Source organism: Poecilia latipinna, unplaced genomic scaffold (genome assembly GCF_001443285.1).
Source record: "Poecilia latipinna isolate Pla-1442-1.1 unplaced genomic scaffold, P_latipinna-1.0 Scaffold164, whole genome shotgun sequence".
In the NCBI taxonomy this organism is placed as follows: Eukaryota; Metazoa; Chordata; class Actinopteri; order Cyprinodontiformes; family Poeciliidae; genus Poecilia; species Poecilia latipinna.
The window spans coordinates 81,877-100,889 of NW_015112780.1; the positions used below are offsets into that span (position 1 = coordinate 81,877).

The 19,013-nt window shown below is 39.4% G+C and overlaps 1 protein-coding gene across 4 annotated transcripts in view; it reads left to right on the forward strand.

Moving 5' to 3' along the window:
* Positions 1-19,013, forward strand: part of sema5a (sema domain, seven thrombospondin repeats (type 1 and type 1-like), transmembrane domain (TM) and short cytoplasmic domain, (semaphorin) 5A) — a 173,679-nt gene that overhangs the window by 81,508 nt on the left and 73,158 nt on the right. For all 4 annotated transcript variants that reach the window (XR_001424644.1, XR_001424643.1, XM_015029807.1 and 1 more), the window contains exons 10-14: positions 1,485-1,689; positions 5,088-5,295; positions 7,207-7,324; positions 11,366-11,547; positions 13,316-13,459. Coding sequence is in view for 2 of the 4 variants with exons in the window: in XM_015029807.1 (XP_014885293.1) it covers positions 1,485-1,689; positions 5,088-5,295; positions 7,207-7,324; positions 11,366-11,547; positions 13,316-13,459 (857 nt within the window). In the remaining 2 variants the exon portion in view is untranslated. The remainder of the gene's footprint in view (positions 1-1,484; positions 1,690-5,087; positions 5,296-7,206; positions 7,325-11,365; positions 11,548-13,315; positions 13,460-19,013) is intronic.

The following is a 19,013-nucleotide window of genomic DNA, read 5'->3' on the forward strand; positions in this document are numbered from 1 at the left end:
CTGTTTTTTCCAAACACCCCACCTGAAAACCCATTAACAAAATTTTTTTTTTTTTTTTTTTTTTTTTTGCCAGGGGCAGGATGATTATTTGAGACACTGGCAAGCACAGTTTTGGATGTCTTGTAGTCTTTCAGGGCTGCAATTTCTCACATTCTGAACTTGCAGGAGCACTGATCCGTTCATCAGACTAGAAGCCCTTCATGATTGTCGCTTGTCAGCCCTGTAAAGGCCGAGGATTGATCTGTATAACGTGTCCATAATGCTGCCGTTGAAGCTTGTCTCCCAGGAACAAATCGCCAGCCAGAGTTCAGCCTCAGCTTAGCAGTAAAAAAGGTGCAGTGCTAGCCCGGAGATGAGAAAACGCAATTCGATACTATAATTAAAACAGCAGCGGTCTGTTTTGGGTGGTGTAATTGCCATGCAAGACGTATTTTTGTTTTCTCTGCCCTGTGTTCTGGTGGAAGCCTGTTCTTTGTGAAAGATGCCTCAATTCAAAAATCCCGAGCTCATCATGGGACATCATTTACTGAGAGGGGCACGCTTGGTTAGCTTTAGTTTCCCAGCTCTCCCTTAGCTATGCTGGCTTTTGTCCTGCACCATGTCCTCTCCACTTCAAAGAGGAAAAAATTCACACCAGATTCATCATATCATGGAAATGGCTTTTCTTAGGCAAAGATTAGCTACGTACAGTGCCGTCCAAAAGTATACAGCCCATTTGGAATTTTTTTTTACATTTTACCATGTTACATCCAAAGATATAAATTTAACCTTTTTTTTTATCGTATTTCATGATTTGAAGTAGTAATCTGTTGATGTGTATTTGTAATTACCACCCTTGGATAAACTTAGTCTTAAATATTAAACATTTTTGATTATAACTATGAATCTTACTACCTTTAAGAAATCAAGACTTGTCTCCAGAATGAAACAATAAAGCTAGAAAAATGCATTTATTTATTGTCACTTTGTGACAACAGATTTCCTCACCACTAAATCATTGCTTGTCCATCTTCGACTGACACAGATTCCCCGCGAGTCTCTCTAAAAATATTAATAATGAAAACAATGAGGTCTCAGACACTTTTTGAAGTTATCATTTCTGAGCTGAAAGAATGACACAATCCGGAAATATTATTTTCCACGTAGCAATAAAGCTTACCAGCAATATGTATGCATATGAGTGGGAAATCTCATAAAAGAGATAACTACCCACTCAGTGAAACACTCATTCAGTCTCTTTCCATCAAACTCTGTGACTACAAAGCCTTGAAAGTTGGGAGGATAGCAAAACCAACTAAAAGAGGCAATGATCCTGCTTGTTCATTTAATCACTCCTTCCCTTAAATTTCCATCTCTTGGTTTATTTCTGGAAAAAGAAAAAAAACCCTAAGCGTATTATCCTGTAATCCTTAAAACCGTAGACATTTATGAATGTAATAAAGTCTAATGTCATATTCTTGCAAACTTTTTTGCCATCTGTACAGTGCGGCACCATCAACTCCGGCTCCTATGTGAACCTGACTCAAAGGAACCTGCAGGATGCACAGAAGTTTCTGCTGATGCATGAGGTGGTCCAGCCAGTGGTCCCCGTTCCTTATTTCATGGAAGACAACGTGCGCTTCACTCATATAGCAGTGGATGTGGTGCAAGGGAAAGACACGCTGTTCCACATCATTTATTTGGCCACTGGTAAAGTACCTTGAGCAACTTCTTTTTTTGTTTTTCTAATAAAAAAAGCTGTGTCAGCGGTACAGGAGAAAGTTGTTCTTTTAGGTTTAGAATTAAACTCATGCAGTTTTCCCCTTGTTTTTGAAAGGTTACTATTTTTTTTTTTTTAAATGTTTCAAATAAAGGAACAAGTTGGTCCTATGGTTTCATCCAATAGGAACACTTACTCCTTTTTCCTGTTGATGTTTGACGTTCATACTAAATCAAAAAATAGAAATGCAAGCAAAATTCTTTGCACTACATATTCATAGAACGAAATAACCAAATGTTTTTTGAGGGGCAGTGCACATTTTGTGGCTCTACACAAATTTATGTTGTTGAAGGAAAGGCAAAAATGACTGGACTGTAATCACTTCTACCTATACATGCAATAAGAGCTATGAATATTTTTTTAGATTGAAAGAAGAAACTGGGGCAAGACTTCATAATTAATATTCATACACATCTAGCTTGACTAATTTGGAGATATTTAAAAAAAAACACACACAATGAAATACATTCAAGTTTGTGGCAACTAAAATTGTGGACAAACTCTGTTTAATTACTTACTTGTGGTAGTCCTCAGGACTGAGACCAGATAAATTACCTTAATACACACATTGCCTCAATGTTTTATTCATCCTTACTTTTATTGCTGTGAATATTGATGGTTCTAAAAAAAAAAAAAAAAAGGCCTAGGAGCTCGAAGGCCTTGAAATGCACTCTGCACATGAAAGAAGTGTCTCGTAAGAAGCAGAACAATGCCAGTCAATCTGTATCAACATCATCAAAGAGTCTGCTTTTACATGAGCTTCATGACCTTTTACATACACATGTTCCACATATGCTACGAAGCCTCATGCAGTCACACATATAGATGACAGAAGAAGCATTTTTTTCATGAAAATGTAATCGCTCTTCTGTATTGCACCATAAAACAGCCAATAGTCATGTCTAGAGAGAGACAAATGACACATGTGCGGTCATTACACATTTACTCTGTCCAGTGTGTACGTTTGGCACCATCTGCTTATCAGTACATTGTTTGATCCAAACTGGTGTGATCCTGCGATGATGTCAGACTTGGCAACAAAAGGTCTCCAGTTACCTGTTATTATTTGATGAGTTGCTGTAATGTAGCACGGGCGACAAACAGGTGTGCTGAACAGAATTTTGAGTGCAGTGACCCACTTTGCTCTACTAATGTACCAAAAAAAAAAGCCCGCTGGGAAATGGCAGCATGATCCTCCTGTTAAAGAGTCTGTGTTATTTTAAGATATTTCACATGTCGTATATGATACACGCATATGTACAGTCACTCTCTCTCTCATACACACACACACAAACACACTCTTGCAATCTGTTCCAGTTCACTTCCTCCTTGCTTGGCATCTCCCTCAAAAACTCCCCTCTCATTGTTTGCATGCTGCTGTGATCAATGCAGCACTGAACCAGAGCTGCCCACACTGCAAGTTCCCCAGACACTAACCAGACACTAATGAAAACATCTGAACCACTGCCAGGGCCATTGGCTTGCACTCATACTGTACCTAATCGCACGCTGTTATTAACGCCTAAACGCACCCCACTGATTGGGGCCATTGTGGGGAAATCTAATAGCTCCAGCCGGGAGTTCAAAGATGTCGAAGTGTGAGGCTCTTTCAAACAACCGTGCAGCTTGCTGAGCTGAGCAGAAGTGAAGCCGTTATTCAGCCTCCTTAGTGTTTCCTGCTGGTCATTTTTTCTTTCTCAGTGGTAGATTTGATGGAATAAAGAATCTGAAACATTGACGTGCACGCCTCCAAACGCACACAGCAGCACTTTAATACATGCCAAATTAGATAATAGGACATTATGAGATATTTTAGGCTTCACAAAGGGCCGTTTTATTCTGCCTTGCAAAGAAAAGTTATTAAAAAAAAGAAAATAAGAACCAGGATAGTGTAGTAATTAATTTAAAAACAAAATTAAATTAAATCAGTTTAATAGAAGGGTCATAAATAAAGTTCTGCACACAACTTTGTAATCATAGTTACAAGCTGCTAAAGTTAAAAAAATAATACAACTTAGCAAATGTACTTTAACAAATCAAGTTCTAACAGTTAAAGTTGAATTTTACTTACATTGTCTTGTAAAAATATTTATGCTCGTTTAACAATTTTTTTTCATAATCCAATCACAAACTTCAACATGTCTCATTGGGAATTTAAGGTGGTTGAACAAAATAAAAGCAAATAAATCACTGTGAAGCAGAAGAAAGATTTTTGCACAACTAAATGTGTAAATAGTGAATGCCTTTGTGTTGAGCCTTCTGGATCAACACTTTGCAAAATCCCTTCATGCTGCAATTGCAGTTGCAAGTTTTTTGGCATATCAGCTGTGAGAATCAAATTTATATTGGTTTTTCTTTGCAAAATATTGAAACTGGATGACATGTTTACGGATTTGTCTGGACTTAGGCTCATTCATGCACAGCACATTGATATGCTGCGATCTAATCTTTTTTTAGTGTAGCTCTGGTTGCATGTCATCTTTTCAACACTGGTTTTCTTTTTGTTACTCTATGAAGGCCAGAACTGCCACTGCTTTGTGTTGTTCTATCACATAAAATCCCATTGAAATGCATAGAAGTTTAACAACAACAACAAAAAACAGTAAATCTGGTTTTTATTCTGAAAGGTTCAAGTCTCTTATTGTACGTATCACCTCAAGTTGCTGCAGCATTACTGACCACACTGCCTGGGGCAAAACTTAACTTCTACATTTCATGCCTTTAAGTTACCTATTAGCATTTTGCCCTTCTCCCTATGCCTCCACTGTACACCTAATTACCTTTGGCCCGCCCAGGGGACTGCAAGTATAATGGATTATGTTTGTTTTCGCTCTCCCAAAAGTAAATTTGCCTCAAAGTGTGTCTCACTGGGCCTACCTTACAAAATTAAAGGTCAGAATACACTCACGATGACACAGATTTCTACACGTTTCGCTCTCTTTTATAGCTACAAAGCAGCTTCATCCCTTAGAATATTCCCTTAAGAAAAAGTAGGCCAGAAATCATGCATTCAGGTGCCTCATCAACTCTTCCGTTATGTCTGCAGTGCTGCATATTGATGCTTTAACCAGGCTTTGTACATCCAACCCCATTTCTCTTTTATTCCTCTCTCCACAGCCTCCTTCAGGAAGCAATTGTTCAGTAGTTCACAGTGCTGAGTGTAGTTCTCCCCATTCAGCATAGATTATTTGTTGGTTTTCCTCTTCAAAACCCTCTGTTATTCTTATCCTGCTCTTTCCCCCATTACTTTACCTTTTCTCTTGTGGATTATCGGCCCCTATTTCCTCTTTGTGACATAATCCTCTCTTCTCCCCACTTTCTCGTCCAGATTATGGCACTATCAGAAAAGTGCTGTCTCCTCTCAACCAGTCCACGGGGAGCTGCCTATTGGAGGAGATCGAGTTGTTCCCGCCCAGGAAGAGGCAGCCGATACGGAGCCTGCTGATCCTGCACAGCCGCAGCGAGCTTTACGTGGGCTTCAGGGACCAGGTCATCAAGATACCGCTCAAGAGATGCAGCTACCACAAGAGCAGAGAGTGAGTCCGTGAACAAAGAAAACACTATTAATCTCAGTGGGAGCTGTCAAAGGCAAATGTGCAAACAAAGTTTTCGAGCCGTATTTTGTTTTCTTTTTCATAAGATGGTTTTTATCTGAGAGCACCAGGCCTGAGCTAAAACTTTAAATCCTGCAAATCAGCTTTGTCTGATCCACTGGAGGTGCTCGTGGCTGTCCTCTGACTGCCTCCCCAGCTGATTGACCCATTGCGCAAAAAACCATGTGCTCTCTGCCTCGTGCAGCGTTCTGAAGTTTAATCAGATATTTTCAGTTTCTGTCTGTGTTGTAGGCTGCCACGTCTCTGAATAAATACAGCCAAACTCGGGTGTAAAAGCTAATCATAGGATTCACATCAAGATTTGAATCCTGTCTGCCGTCGCGCTGACAAATTGCACCTTTATTATTCCGTTGCACCATTGCTGTTGCACACCGCCGCCTTAATGCGTCATATTACAGCCGCTGCTCTGCAGTACGTAATGCAGTCACTTCATCGCATTCACTGTTTCTCTTTTTATACGAAGGCTGAAAAAGTTAGAACAGACAAAACGGATGAAAGAAACTTCACCAAGGACACACGTGTCAGTTGCTAATAGCTACGTTTTGTCTTTGACAATACTTTTAGAGACAGGCTTGAAATGTTGGAATGATGCCTTTTTTGTGCTTTTGTTGTGTGGATACATAATTTGGAAGACCTCAATCCCCTCCGGAAGATAGGCCCTGATGTGTTTATTTTTTCTTTTAGTTCTATCATCTGGCGTCATTCGGTAATACCATCACCTTGTATTTATAGAGTGGCACATCTTGTGTCTTTTTTTATTTCTTGTGGAGCAATACCACACAATGTGAACCTCATGTTCCTTATTTACAGACGCAACTAGACGCAAATTATATATAATTTAGGCATCTATTTCAGATCATATCGACAGTCATGGCCCGCAGCTAAAAAAAATACCCAAGTTGTTGCTCAGATAATTTAAAGATTACCTATGAAAAAGGACTTTGAGAAATGCCAATCACGTGAAAAGTATGTCCTTGTACTGTCCTTGCACTGTGCAGTATACACTCTACACCTTTTTACTTATACTGTGTATGACTTTGATTTTCCGAGAAGCAGAATTGTGTCTGTCATCTCTCATATTGGCCCAAGCACTTCCCCAGCCCCGTGGTAATACAGCACCATCATTTTTACACAGAAGCACCAGCCCTTTCTCCTTTTTACAGCTGTCACTGGGATGGATACTAAAGCATGTGAATCACTTGTTTCTTACTCATTCATTCTAGATTGTGACTATATTCTGTCTCTTTGTTATGAAACCTCTCAGGAAAAAAAAAAAAAAAAAAAAATCACTGTTTCCACCGGGGCATGTCATGCAACGTTGACGCCTGCGGCCGAAAGATATGTCACCGCACTGTCACCACGGCCTTGTCTTTATATGAAAAGAGTAGCTTTATTACTCTCAACAAACCATGTGCTGCTGCAGTTTCTGAAAAAGACATATGCCACAATATATACATATACTGACAATATCCTCACATTGAATATGATCTGAATATGATGTTGGGCCCAATGCATGATCATGTTCTACATTCCGGGGCAATTCTACATATTTTTTTTTTTTCCCCTAGCTTTAGTAGTGCTTTCATTTGTTCTGTTACTTTCTTTTTTCTGTCCGTTTTCTCTCCTCTGACATATTCAATTATACTTTCTGCTACCAGCCAATCTCTGCTGCCTCTTATATTTTAATAAGACACTGAAACCACCACTTATTACCTTCCTCAACTGTCTCCTTCTGTCTAGCTGAATCCATGCCATTCTAAGGCACAGGCATCTGTGTGACACAACAGACTCACAAAACCCCTCTAATAGGGCCATTGTATTCCTACCCTTTAGAGCCTGCGTAGGAGCCAGGGACCCGTATTGTGGCTGGGATTTGTTGCTGAAAAAATGCACCACCCTGGAGGAAAGTGTCAGAATGAGCCAGTGGGAGCAGAGCATCACAAAATGTCCAGTGAGTATGAGTCTGCCCTATGATCTTTGCATATAATACGGCATAACGCACTTTGTAATTCCCGTATTTCTGCATAAATCCTAACTGAAATGTCAACGGATTTGCACATTAGTCCTTTAGAGCAAAGCAAAGACAAGCTGGCTTTGCATTTGTACAATAACTAGAAGTTTCCATTATCTGCTGATCAAATTCATCCTTTAATAAAAACGTGTCTCGCAGTGATAGGTGATGAAGCACGCAGAGGGATGTGGAATGCTTAGTTTAAATATTCTTTAGCAAAGATATCTTGTCCTGTCGCATCTACGTGGTTATATTGTGTTGCAGCACTTAAATTTACATGCAATTGAAACTTGATATTTACGTATGCTGTTTAAAAAGACACATAGCCTTTCATCTTACTCTGAGAGCAGCAACACAGCAGAGAGCAAGGACAGGGACTTGTATGGGTAGGTCCTGAGTTTTCTTGCAACTCCCTACTGCAGCTTTAGGGAGTTTGTAAAACTTGAGATCATGCCACGATAAACTGTGTAGGATATGTTTTCATGCAAAACGTGAGAGCCAACCAAATAACGCTTGTAAGAGAGCATCACTTTTCACACCGCAACGAGTCCAGTATTGTCATGGGCTGAAAGGCCACTCCGAGATGAAGATGCCGTTATGAGAAAAACAAAGCTTAAAAAAAAATCAGACTGGGACAGTGACCTTCCTTTATGTCCATTGACCTTGTGAAACTAAAACTGGAGTGTTTGACCATAATGATTATCACAAGACCAATAAGTAAACACTAAAGCACTGAACAAATAGTAGTTCACATGAAAAAAATATATATATATTACAACAATAGCTTTATCAATAGCTTCAGTTGTTAGCACTCCTGCCAACTGGGGTCTTTCTTGTCATCCATGTTTGGGTTGTCTCCATGTCTTCTGGGTTTCCCTCCCCCCCACACTCCAGAAGAATGAATGCATGTCAATTCAAAGCCAACCTCAGGTGGGACTGTGTGTGTGTGTGTGTGTGTGTGTGTGCGTGCGTATGCGTGCGTGTGTGTGTGCGTGTGTGTGTGTGTTACGTGAATGTGTGTCCTGCATGCATCTATGTTGACCTGTGAAAAACTGGCAATGTACCCCGTCTCACGCCCAGCGATCACTGGAGAGCAGAACTAGCTCACCCATGACCTTGCGAAGAGTAGCGGGTACAAAAAAATTGGATGACTAGATGGACACATTATAGGCTTGTTTTCTGTTCTAGTTGAAGTGAATTATCTATGCAGAAGCTTGCAGCAACATTTCACTCTCTTCCTTTAGGGCCATATTACAGTCTATCATACTTTTTTTCTGTTTGAGAGATATTAACTTCCTTTATCTTTCATGTGGACCTTATTGACAAGCAAAGCACATCGGAGATCCAGATGAATATTTGACACTCAAGCCTCTGAGGGAAAATCCTTTATTCTTGGAGATAAATAGTCTTTGCACAAACCACTATGTTTAAAAGGCTATAAAAAAAATAGAAAACATAAACTCTGCTGTATGTTTTTCATTATTTAAAACACTTTATCTTTCTGATTTATTGGATGGAATACGGACAGGGGAACTGATATCGCTCATGTTGGCTTATTAAATATGTAGCTTGACTTTAGGCGCTATATGCTTATCTTAGCATAAATCGTAAGCACAAACAATCCTCGGCCTCCTCTCTACAAGAATTATTCTTAATAAAATTCTAGTCATCAATAGAAAAGCATCAGAAAAGAAAATCATAACCCACTTTTTTTAAGCTGTTCTTTACTTGCAACGTCGGCAAACAAAATGCAGCCAACCATATCCTATTATTGTATTGACTTTTTTTTTTCCCCTATCATTAGGATCACACAAAATTAAAAAGCAGTGGTAACTTTGTACTTTAAAGACGCAGAGTCCGATTAAAACTAATAACAAACAAATTAAATGTGCTGTTTTGCACATGTCCAAAACAAGACGTTTTACACTTTGCCGGGATGGAGCACACATGATTGTTAGCATCCCACCAAAGCCATCAACAGACCCAAGGAAAGTAATTTTCACTGCTTGTCAATCTGGGAAGATTTAAAAGCACTACTTGAAGTCTGTCACTCACCAGAGAGAAAGATTATTCTCAAGTGGAAAACATGTGATACAGTTACCAGTCTTCCCAGAAATTGATGTCTTAGTCAGTTCATCCGAGGTCATGCTGAGCTGCAATGAGATGGCAAAAAAAAAGAACTACAACCCAGACTTCACACACCTCCTCAGACACTGTGTTTAAATCTAATTGCAGAACCAGCGGCTGTTTTTTTTTTTTTTTTACCAGGCTAAGAGCTTTTAGGTCCAGGACTAAAATTTGCACCTCTCTCTCATCAGCTACGTAATTCTGGTAAACCAAAAGAATCCCTAAGCAGGAGGGATAAAAAGTCCCTTTAGTGCATTCTCGGGAGGAAAAAAACTGCCTGTAGATGTCAATCATCTGAGTTGACACTTTAACACTAACAGATGAAGACAGTATTGCTCCATTATTTCTAAAATGTGACACCGAGAACAAGAAATAGACGTATTATGCAGAGACTGAAGTCCAGACAAGAAAAAGAAATATAGCTGTTTAAAATAACTCAACAAGATGTGAAAGGGAAAAAAAAAAACTAAAATAGACCATTTCTTTAATCACCATTGCACTTGCACGCCCTATGAGTCCATTAACGGTGTGCAAAGGTTTATATAACTGACTTGGTGTCTATTCGGCTGCACACTTCTGCAAAGTGGTGGTCTAAAGTTAAAAGCCAGCCAAGGTTTTGCATACTGAGAAGTGTTGTGTAGGCAGAGATAGGAGATGTGCTTCACCAACGAATTCACAAGCGCCATCTGGCATTGCAGTCTTATATCTGTGGTGAAAGATGTCTTACTTTTAAAAGAAGGCAGTTTTGCTGTTGGCCCGTCGAGGAGGTTTTAGTCCCAGATTAATATTTCGATTCAAGTAAAATGGACATCCCTCACAGCTTTTTGAACTCTTGCCATATCTCCTATTCTGCATGTGTGATGTTAAACTTTGTAAAAAAAATAAAATAGGCCTCTCTTTTGCCACTGGGATCTGCTATGGATTTACATTTGAGATAATATCTAGTCTCTGTTATTTCTCTTCTGACGTATAAGCATTAAAGCAAATTATGATTACTTTCCTTATAAAAGCCACACAGTGTTGGATCGGTTATTGAATATTGCATCTTGTACAACCTTAAGTAAATAATTCAGTAGACATTACACAGCTACCAAATCACTCGCACTCTCAGCCTGAATAATGCTACAATATTGGCTTTATTGGCTGCATCTGTGTAGCCGTTTGCTTCCTTGGCTGCCCATTGTTGCAGATGTTGTGTGCCCGGTCCAAGCGTTTCTCATTTAGGCACACGGCAAAATTCAATTACCAATAAGAGCAGAGGCCAGGCGTTGTTTTGCTTCTGCCAAACAGATGATGATCGCGCTCTCTTCCGCTGGTGTGATGATGCTTTTTGCATTTTGAAATTATCCCAAAATGTTGCACCAACCCTGGGCTCATAGCATCCTCAGTGCTAAATCTGTCGATTGGCCCTTACAACCAGGCCATCACACTTGTAATTTTTGCTCTTCTAATATCTGATCTTTCCAGTTTGATTCTGTTTTTGCTTCATGTATTTGATGACGAGGCCCCATTTTGTTTCCATGTATTGGTGTTTCATGAATGTGCATATTCCGAGTTTCTCTCTTTCTGTTTTGGAATTCCATTATACCATGCAGCAGATTCTGTCTTACCTCATGGTTATAGCAGACAACTGCTCAATTTTTTTGACATGCAGCAGACGATTTAATGGTTTTTTTTTTTTTTTTTTTTTTTTTTGCATCTATTTGAGGAAAACATTTTGATTTTGTACCGATGATCTCCCAGAGCAGCATATTCCTGAAAGCCACACTGATGCAATGACCCATTTCTGAGAAAAAAAAAACAAAAACATGACATTCAACGTGTTTTATTTTTGGTCCTGTTTGTCACCAACAGGTCCGTAACGTTACAGTCGATGGGGGCTTTGGTGCCTGGTCTGGCTGGTCCACCTGCACCCACAATGACGGAGGCAGCTCAGGGGCTTGTCTGTGTCGGACGAGAGCCTGCGATAATCCCGCCCCTCAGTGTGGCGGCCAGAAGTGCTATGGGATCAGCGTTGAAGTCGCCAACTGTTCCCGGTATATTATTCTGATGCTGTTCTTCTTTATCATTTTTGAATATTATAAAGTAAAAAAAAAAAAAAATTAACAGATATACCCCCTGCATCCTCACACCCAGCCATTAGAGATCAACACCCTACAAATGATTTTTCTTTTTTTTTTTTTTGTGACGTTTTCATTCTGTTACTTTGAGCTTACAAGTGTTGATTGAACATTGGAGCTTTTTCACACTTCCTCATTAAAGGTTTAACACTCTCAAGTTAAATACTGAGTTTAGAGAAACTCATGCTCCACATTTCCAGTCACGTGATAATTTCACCTGCTTCTGAAGAATTAATACTCATTTGAACCTCTCTAATGAACTTCTTTACCTACATTATAAAGCCGAAATTTCAGGTGTTGCACCAGACGGTGGCCTAAAAACAACCACTCGGTTCTTTAAATTCTCATAGAAATAGTCTCTTTTTCTGTCATATCTAAAGGAGCTTTGTACCTGGAACTTGTACCTCAAACATAATTAGAGAGGGTTTTTTTTATTCTTTTAAGGAATGTTTGTTTTAAATGAGAAAGGGCATCTTTGAAACTCTGCTGGGACTATTAGAGTTCTCTTAAATAAAAGAACAAAAGAATTTGTAACTTTTGATTTCAGTGGCTACCAGGCAGTTTTAGAATCCATATAAAAAAAAACAAAAAAAAACTTGATCTTACCTTTAGAGCAGGGGTCCCCAAACTACGGCCCGTGGGCCGGATCCGGCCCGCCTCCACATTTGGTCCGGCCCCCTGAACAATACCAGAGAGCATTCAGATTTTTTTTCTTAAATTGTATTTTCCGGTTTATATGTGGATTTTTCTTCAACCACCAGGGGGCTCTTTAGCAGGAAGTGTGTCCTGTAAACTGTGGGTGTTTTGTTTTGCATGGCGCATTGCTGCCATGCATGCATGGGAACTGCTTGACTTTTATGTTATTTAATCAGTACGGTTGTTTGCTAGCGGTAGAGCAGATGAACACACGTGTCTGTTATGAACGCCGCATTCCAGGTTGAATTCTTCGAAGCGATGCCTGTAAGTAGCAGCTTATACTTCATCAAAACGAGCCTTTATGTTAACATATGAGAAATTAATATGTTATAGTTACTTTCCCTCAATGGAATATATACTAGACAGTCCCAGTGACCGTTTCACTCATGGTTTTTGCCCATATGCTTTCTGGGTAAAAATCAATCGAGAAACGCACCCCCTAGTCCCCCTCAACAATTTCCGGCCCCCCACCAGAGAAGGGAAAAGTTAAGTGGCCCTCACAGGAAAAAGTTTGGGGACCACTGCTTTAGAGCTTTAGATGGAAGCTTGCTTGACTGACCTGAGGTCATCTAATCAGAATCTTTTACAGCCCATCACACCATCTTTAGCACTCAAGAGGACTGAATTATCTAATTGCTGGCACCTCGATTACACATATAGGGCGATATTTCTAGAAAAGAACTGAAGACATTTTTTTCCCCCCCAAGGACCTTCATTACTGCTTTGAGTTTTGTGATTCTGTTTTATGTATGAAACATCATTGTGTATTTTATCTTTTCTTCTGTAAGACATTGACATTTGTATGTGAGAGTGGTTGTATAGCTATAGTTTTACTCACTACTGTATTTGAGTCAGAAAGTTTAAGTCATGTTCATTATTCCTCAAGTTAGTAATACTGTACCAAGGCCAAATAAACGTAAGAAACTGATATTTGATTCGTCTCTCTGGCGAATGTCCGAGTCTGATGTTACTTTTCGTATCGTCATAGAAATGGAGCTTGGACTCCCTGGACTTCCTGGTCCCCTTGCAGCACCAGTTGTGGGATCGGCTTCCAGGTGCGTCAACGCTCCTGCAGCAACCCAACGCCTCGCCACGGTGGGAGAGTGTGTGTTGGCCAGAATCGTGAGGAAAGGTAAGGAGCGGAATCCTCCTCTTCTACAGTAACACGCAAAAGTTTTAAACAGCTGCAGATACAGTTTGTCTCGATGAGGCTTGCGGTCTCCAGACTTTAGTTTCTTCATTTTCCGTCTAGAACGAGACATCATATGTTGCAAGGATTTAATGTAAGGTATTAACCCTTTTATCTGTCACCCTCAAAATCCTCACATAAGTCAATGGGTCGATCCATTAGCATGCCTGTGTCATGATCATGACAGCTAAGGGGTTAACATTGAAATCTTGATATAAAAAAAAACTTTTTTTTTTTTTTTTTTCTCATTCCCACATAAGTAAGCCAAATAAATTGTATCATAACTATTCCATCCAAACCGCATGAAACTGACCACTACAAGGTCTGGCGTCATGGAAGTAAAACAGAGTGAGATTATAAGATTGTAGACTCCTGCACAGCATTGTATTTTCATCATTGTGTACTGATTAAAGTGCATACGTGTTGAACAAAGGTGAGGTTTGTGGAAAAAGATCGAACAAACAGCAGCAGTCCCCAACTCTGTAACCAGTAGTAAGGGAGCCTGTATTCGGTTGCAACTTTTCCCTTTTCTTCGTCCTTTGTGCCCTTTCTTTTGTTCAACTCTTTGACAGCCAATTAGAGAAGGTGCAGGGTAGGACTTTGCTTGGGTAATTATCTGGTTTTCAGACACAAACCATTCCATATCTTAAAGTTTTGGTGGGAAATAGTCACCCTTTTCTTAAAAGATGCTTGCATGGTTTCCAAGCACCTTTTCAAGTTACAAAAAAAAAAAAATGAAGCTGAAAGCAGGTGAAGAAGCACGAGGAGACGCACACAAAGCAACACGGCTAGAAAAGGTCAATGCCCTTTTTTTTTTTTTTTACGTCTGGTTGTTCTGGCTGTCAAGAAGTTTTCATCAGTTGGCTAAACTTGAGAAAGAACTCAGAAAAAGCCTGGAAAGCTTCTACTGTATTTGAACACAGAATATTCACAATACTTCACATAAATCTTAAAATAGATATATTTGCTTTCCTTTATGTTCATGGATTTTACACAAAAACATCAGTGTGGAGTTTCTTAATCACATTGCTGTGAAACAAAACTGTAGACAGAAAAAGTGCAAATAACTACAGATCTGCTGGTACAGGAAAAGGAAGAGTATATATATATAAACCATTACCATGGTAACAGAAAGTGGATTTCTCAAGATGGGTAATCAGAGATGGACTTTAAGATCTTTTGATTACTTTTTTTTTTTTTTTTTTACTTTCTTTTCCTCTTCTTTCTTGTGCAACCTCACACCTTCTTTTTCTGGCCAACTGCAACTCCAGAAGGAGCAGTCTTTGAGTAATACACTTCGCCTTCTGGAGCCGTGAAAAAAAATATTACACAGAGTGACCGCCTCGGCCCAGTTACTGAAAAAAATACAACAGGAAAAAAGAAAAACAGCTGACTGGCTCTAAAAACCGCCGCAGAGGAGAAGCCGATTTTACCATCCCATTTTTTTCCTCAGTTTTAATTCCGTTTGTGCCATCTCCAATACTCAGGCTCAGTAATCACTCTGTTCAGTTATTTGAAACAAGGCAGAGAGGTTTTACGCTAGTTACTGGAAGAGGATGTTTACAGGATTCTATAAATTTTAAAATTTAAATCAGTTTGAAAATTGACAGACCAGCTGTTATTGTCTGTTCTTTCTCTTATTGATATTTTTTTTATCTATTTATTTACCTCAAATTAATTGAAATCAGTGGTTAAATGATTTCTACGTTAAAACAGACAACCCTTAAAGAGGCTAGTAGGTATTCAGGTCTTTCAAAAGACATTAGGAGCTTATTTTTTTCCAGGTTTGTTAGGAAAGCTCATAAATGATACCAAACATGATAAATCAAATAAGCTACTATAATGGATGGCAGAAAAGAGTAAAAACATAAGCCCCGTTAACACTGTGTCTTATCTTGCTATGTATGTTGACATGTCTAAAAATTGGTTTTGTGCGGGTCTAAGCTGAAAGAATTTAAGTCAATTTTAAAAAAAAAAATTAATTCCAGCCATTTTTATTGTTATGTTTATTGCTATGTGTGTGCCCTCCATTCTCTTGTATACTGTATACAGGTTTCCTGGAATGAAAGGTGGAAAATTCACAACGTTTTACTGTGTTGAGACGCCATCCGTTGCATTTGCACTAACGTTTCCATCAAAGTTCACTTCCCTGAACACTATTAGTAGCATGAAATGGTGAATTAGTATCATTATCTATAAAATAGTTTGGGCGTCTGTCAGTTGGAGCCGATTTGAGCGTTCAGCATGCAGAGTGAGTGAATGTTCGTAAATGCAAACAGAGCTACCATAGCATAGTATGCAACGATTGCTCTTTCACTGCTTCAGTAGCAGTGGGACATGTCTCCTCTACATATGACCTCTTAGGGTTGTGATATTCAGGCCTGCCCTGATAGAATATCATAGTAGAAGGCGACACTGGAGCAATATTTACCCAATCCAGTGTATTTCTAAGCCAATAAAACACAGAGCAAATATGCAATATCATGCCATTGGTATTGGTTTATTTATTAAACTATTAGTATTAGTTTCTTTGTTAGTGCATCCACCTAACCTTTTGTTTAAAGCGTGACCTTTAAAAATTTTAATTGTACTGCAAGGTAGCCCGGCTGCTTCTTTCTGCTTCTATCACAGGCAGAGATGTGACATCTTAATGAATAAGGCAGCATTCAGGTGATTTAAAAGTAACAACATCCATCTTTACTAGGTGCAGGCATATGGGTGTAAAAGGGCAACACGGGGATATGTAAATTAGCTTGTGCTCACATTTATGCATCCACTTGGAAAAAAAGAAAATAAAAAAAAAAACATTTGTTTTGCCTTTGTTACCATGTCTGAAATCTTCCATCACTATCTGTTGTTTGAAGTAAGCCATGTATAAAATAGGTGAAGTTCAAAAAAGCACCGGTCTGAATGCCATGAGAGACTGGTTCCGAGTCAGTCTTTTTTTTTTTTTTTTTTTCCGCTAAAAACAGTTGTGAAAATCCTTTTTCTGCACCGGGTTTCCATCAGAGACATCCGACGGCTCACTTCGCACTTTGTTCTCACATTGTTGCCTCAAGTGCCTCATTCAGATAAATGCCCATGCCATATGTCCATACACGGACAAATATACAAACGACGAACGCAAAAGGAAAATGCGGAGGGGGACAAATAAACCTCCTTTTTACAGCTCCGTTTTATTGTCATTGACCCAACAAGCATCCAGTAAGTTCAGTCTTGATTGTTTGCAGCAGCCAAATCCTTTAAAGTTAAAGCAATCGCTATGAAACTGAGCCCACACGGCAGCGCTGCGGGCTTAAATCTGGATGGTTAATGCCTGCGTTTATGAACCTACTGTTGGCTTTTCCCTCAGCACACTGACAGCGTCCACGCTGCTTACTCAGCCCGTACCGGGTAATTAGCCTCGTTTTACTCTGATCAGCCCTGTGTGTTTTAGAGGAGAAGAAAACGGATAAGACAAGATGGAGCAAAGCCACTCACTTGTGTGATTAGTGAGTGTGTGAGGATCATTTTGAAGCTTGAGATAATCTCCGCTGCATTGATTGCTGATGTTTTTGTATTTTATTCTTGTGTTGCGTTTCTGTAGGGGTATTTTGTCCACATGAAAGCCTTTCAGCATGCACGTGGATATGACTGCATACTGGACAGCCTTTCATTACCTTGTCCTCAGTTTGCCACACTCTTACTCCCAAACATATCGACTCATTGGCACAGCAAAGATTGGTAAATGTTAGGATCTGTGTTTTCTGTGTAGTTTTTCTGTTAGTCCAGTTTCCCCTGTGAATCTGTCTTCCCTGTTGATTGCTCCCAGCTGCATCCCGCTCCCTGATTACCTTCCCTGTGTATTTAACCCCACCTGTTGTCTTTGTCGGATCCTCGTCGTGTCTCACGTCTGTGTCTGTTCCTGTGCTGCCAGTGATTTTCTGTTGTCCCTCCTGGTTTATCATTAAATTATCTCTTATCATGACTGCCTGGGATTCCTGGCGTCTCTCTCACCGCTCTCCTCAACCACACATCATGACAGTAAAAGTGAAAAGCAGCAAGGATTTTTTATTTTTTTTTATATCCAGAGAGTGAAGAACGAGGTCTTTGAGCTGCTGTGAATAATGGTGACGTTTTGGGAATACTGCGGCTGAAATGTACAGCTTAATTGAGTCTGAGGAGGAAATGGTATGAATTTAAAGCTTGTTTCTAGCACAAGAAGGCTCTGTTTTTGTAAAAAAAAAAAAAAGAGGCAGTCATCTGCCAAAACATGAAGGAAAAAAATATATAAAAGCAGATTTGTAGCCAATGTAAAAGCTGCAAAATGGTTCCAACAAGCCTTGCAATTTTCCGTAGTTAATTTATAATGAGAATTAAGCAATTCAAGTATTTTAGACATTGCTGTAATACTGCCTTGTAAAACATTGTAATTAGAGATGATGCATGTGTCTCCTGGGCTTTTATTAGCCTATGTCAATGAATTATGCAAATATTCATTAAGATTTGAGATATAATTTTCCTTTGCTGTACTTCTTAGACAACATTGTCACAGGCGAATGCAAAAGACCGTGTTCTTGGTGGTTTGATTCACTCACACTCTCAGGCGTAGACAATGAAGTGTTTCCTACAGTCTACATCAGAGATGCAAACTTCACTCATCTGAAGATTGTATTTTTAGAGTCCTTTTTTTTCTAGCTTCTCTACTCGATTGACAAGGATTGAAGTGTGGCAATAACCTCATTGTATTACACTTTTAAATCTAGCAGTTTATTTCAAATGAAGACCATTTCCATGTAGAAGCAGTAAAATTCATCCATTCTGTTCATCTTATCTGATATTGGGCAGGGCAGGTAGCAAGCTCAGCAAGAACACTCCGACATCCCTCTCCTCAGCAATGTCTCTCCGTTTAGGAGATGCTTGTAAAGCAAAAAGCAAGAGTTGCGTCTGTATTGTCAACATTAAAGAGAAGCAGGTTGAACTCTTGTTGTTCTTGCACCAGATCTCAAGATGTTGTAATAAAGAAAAGGTTCTCTGACTTGGACATCTCACAGTCTAATCCTTGCAGACGTTGTTAATCTGTTTCAGTCTTCAAGCAATAACTTTAAACTTTCACTGGAACAGTTCACAACCCAGTGTAAGGCAGACGGTAAACGCCGTCTGCATTACCTTGCAACGGTGAAAAAAACAACAAAAAACTATTTCGTCTTACAACTGAACTACTAGAAAACATAATTGAACGTTGAAAGGGTTCGATTAACCTTCATATCCTGATTCACCTTCCCCAAACTCATTTATATCTGATAATTTAGGTTCGCTCCACTTGTGCCCCAAGACCTCCTTACTGTCATCAAATGACATGTTTGATGTTTAAATGTATTTAAAACAAATTTTGAGTTGCTCAAATTAGCTCACCAAGCCTGACTTGACGTGAACATCTCTGGACAGGACTAATTACCGTATTTTCCGCACTATAAGGCGCACCGGATTATAAGGCGCACCTTCAATGAATGGCCTA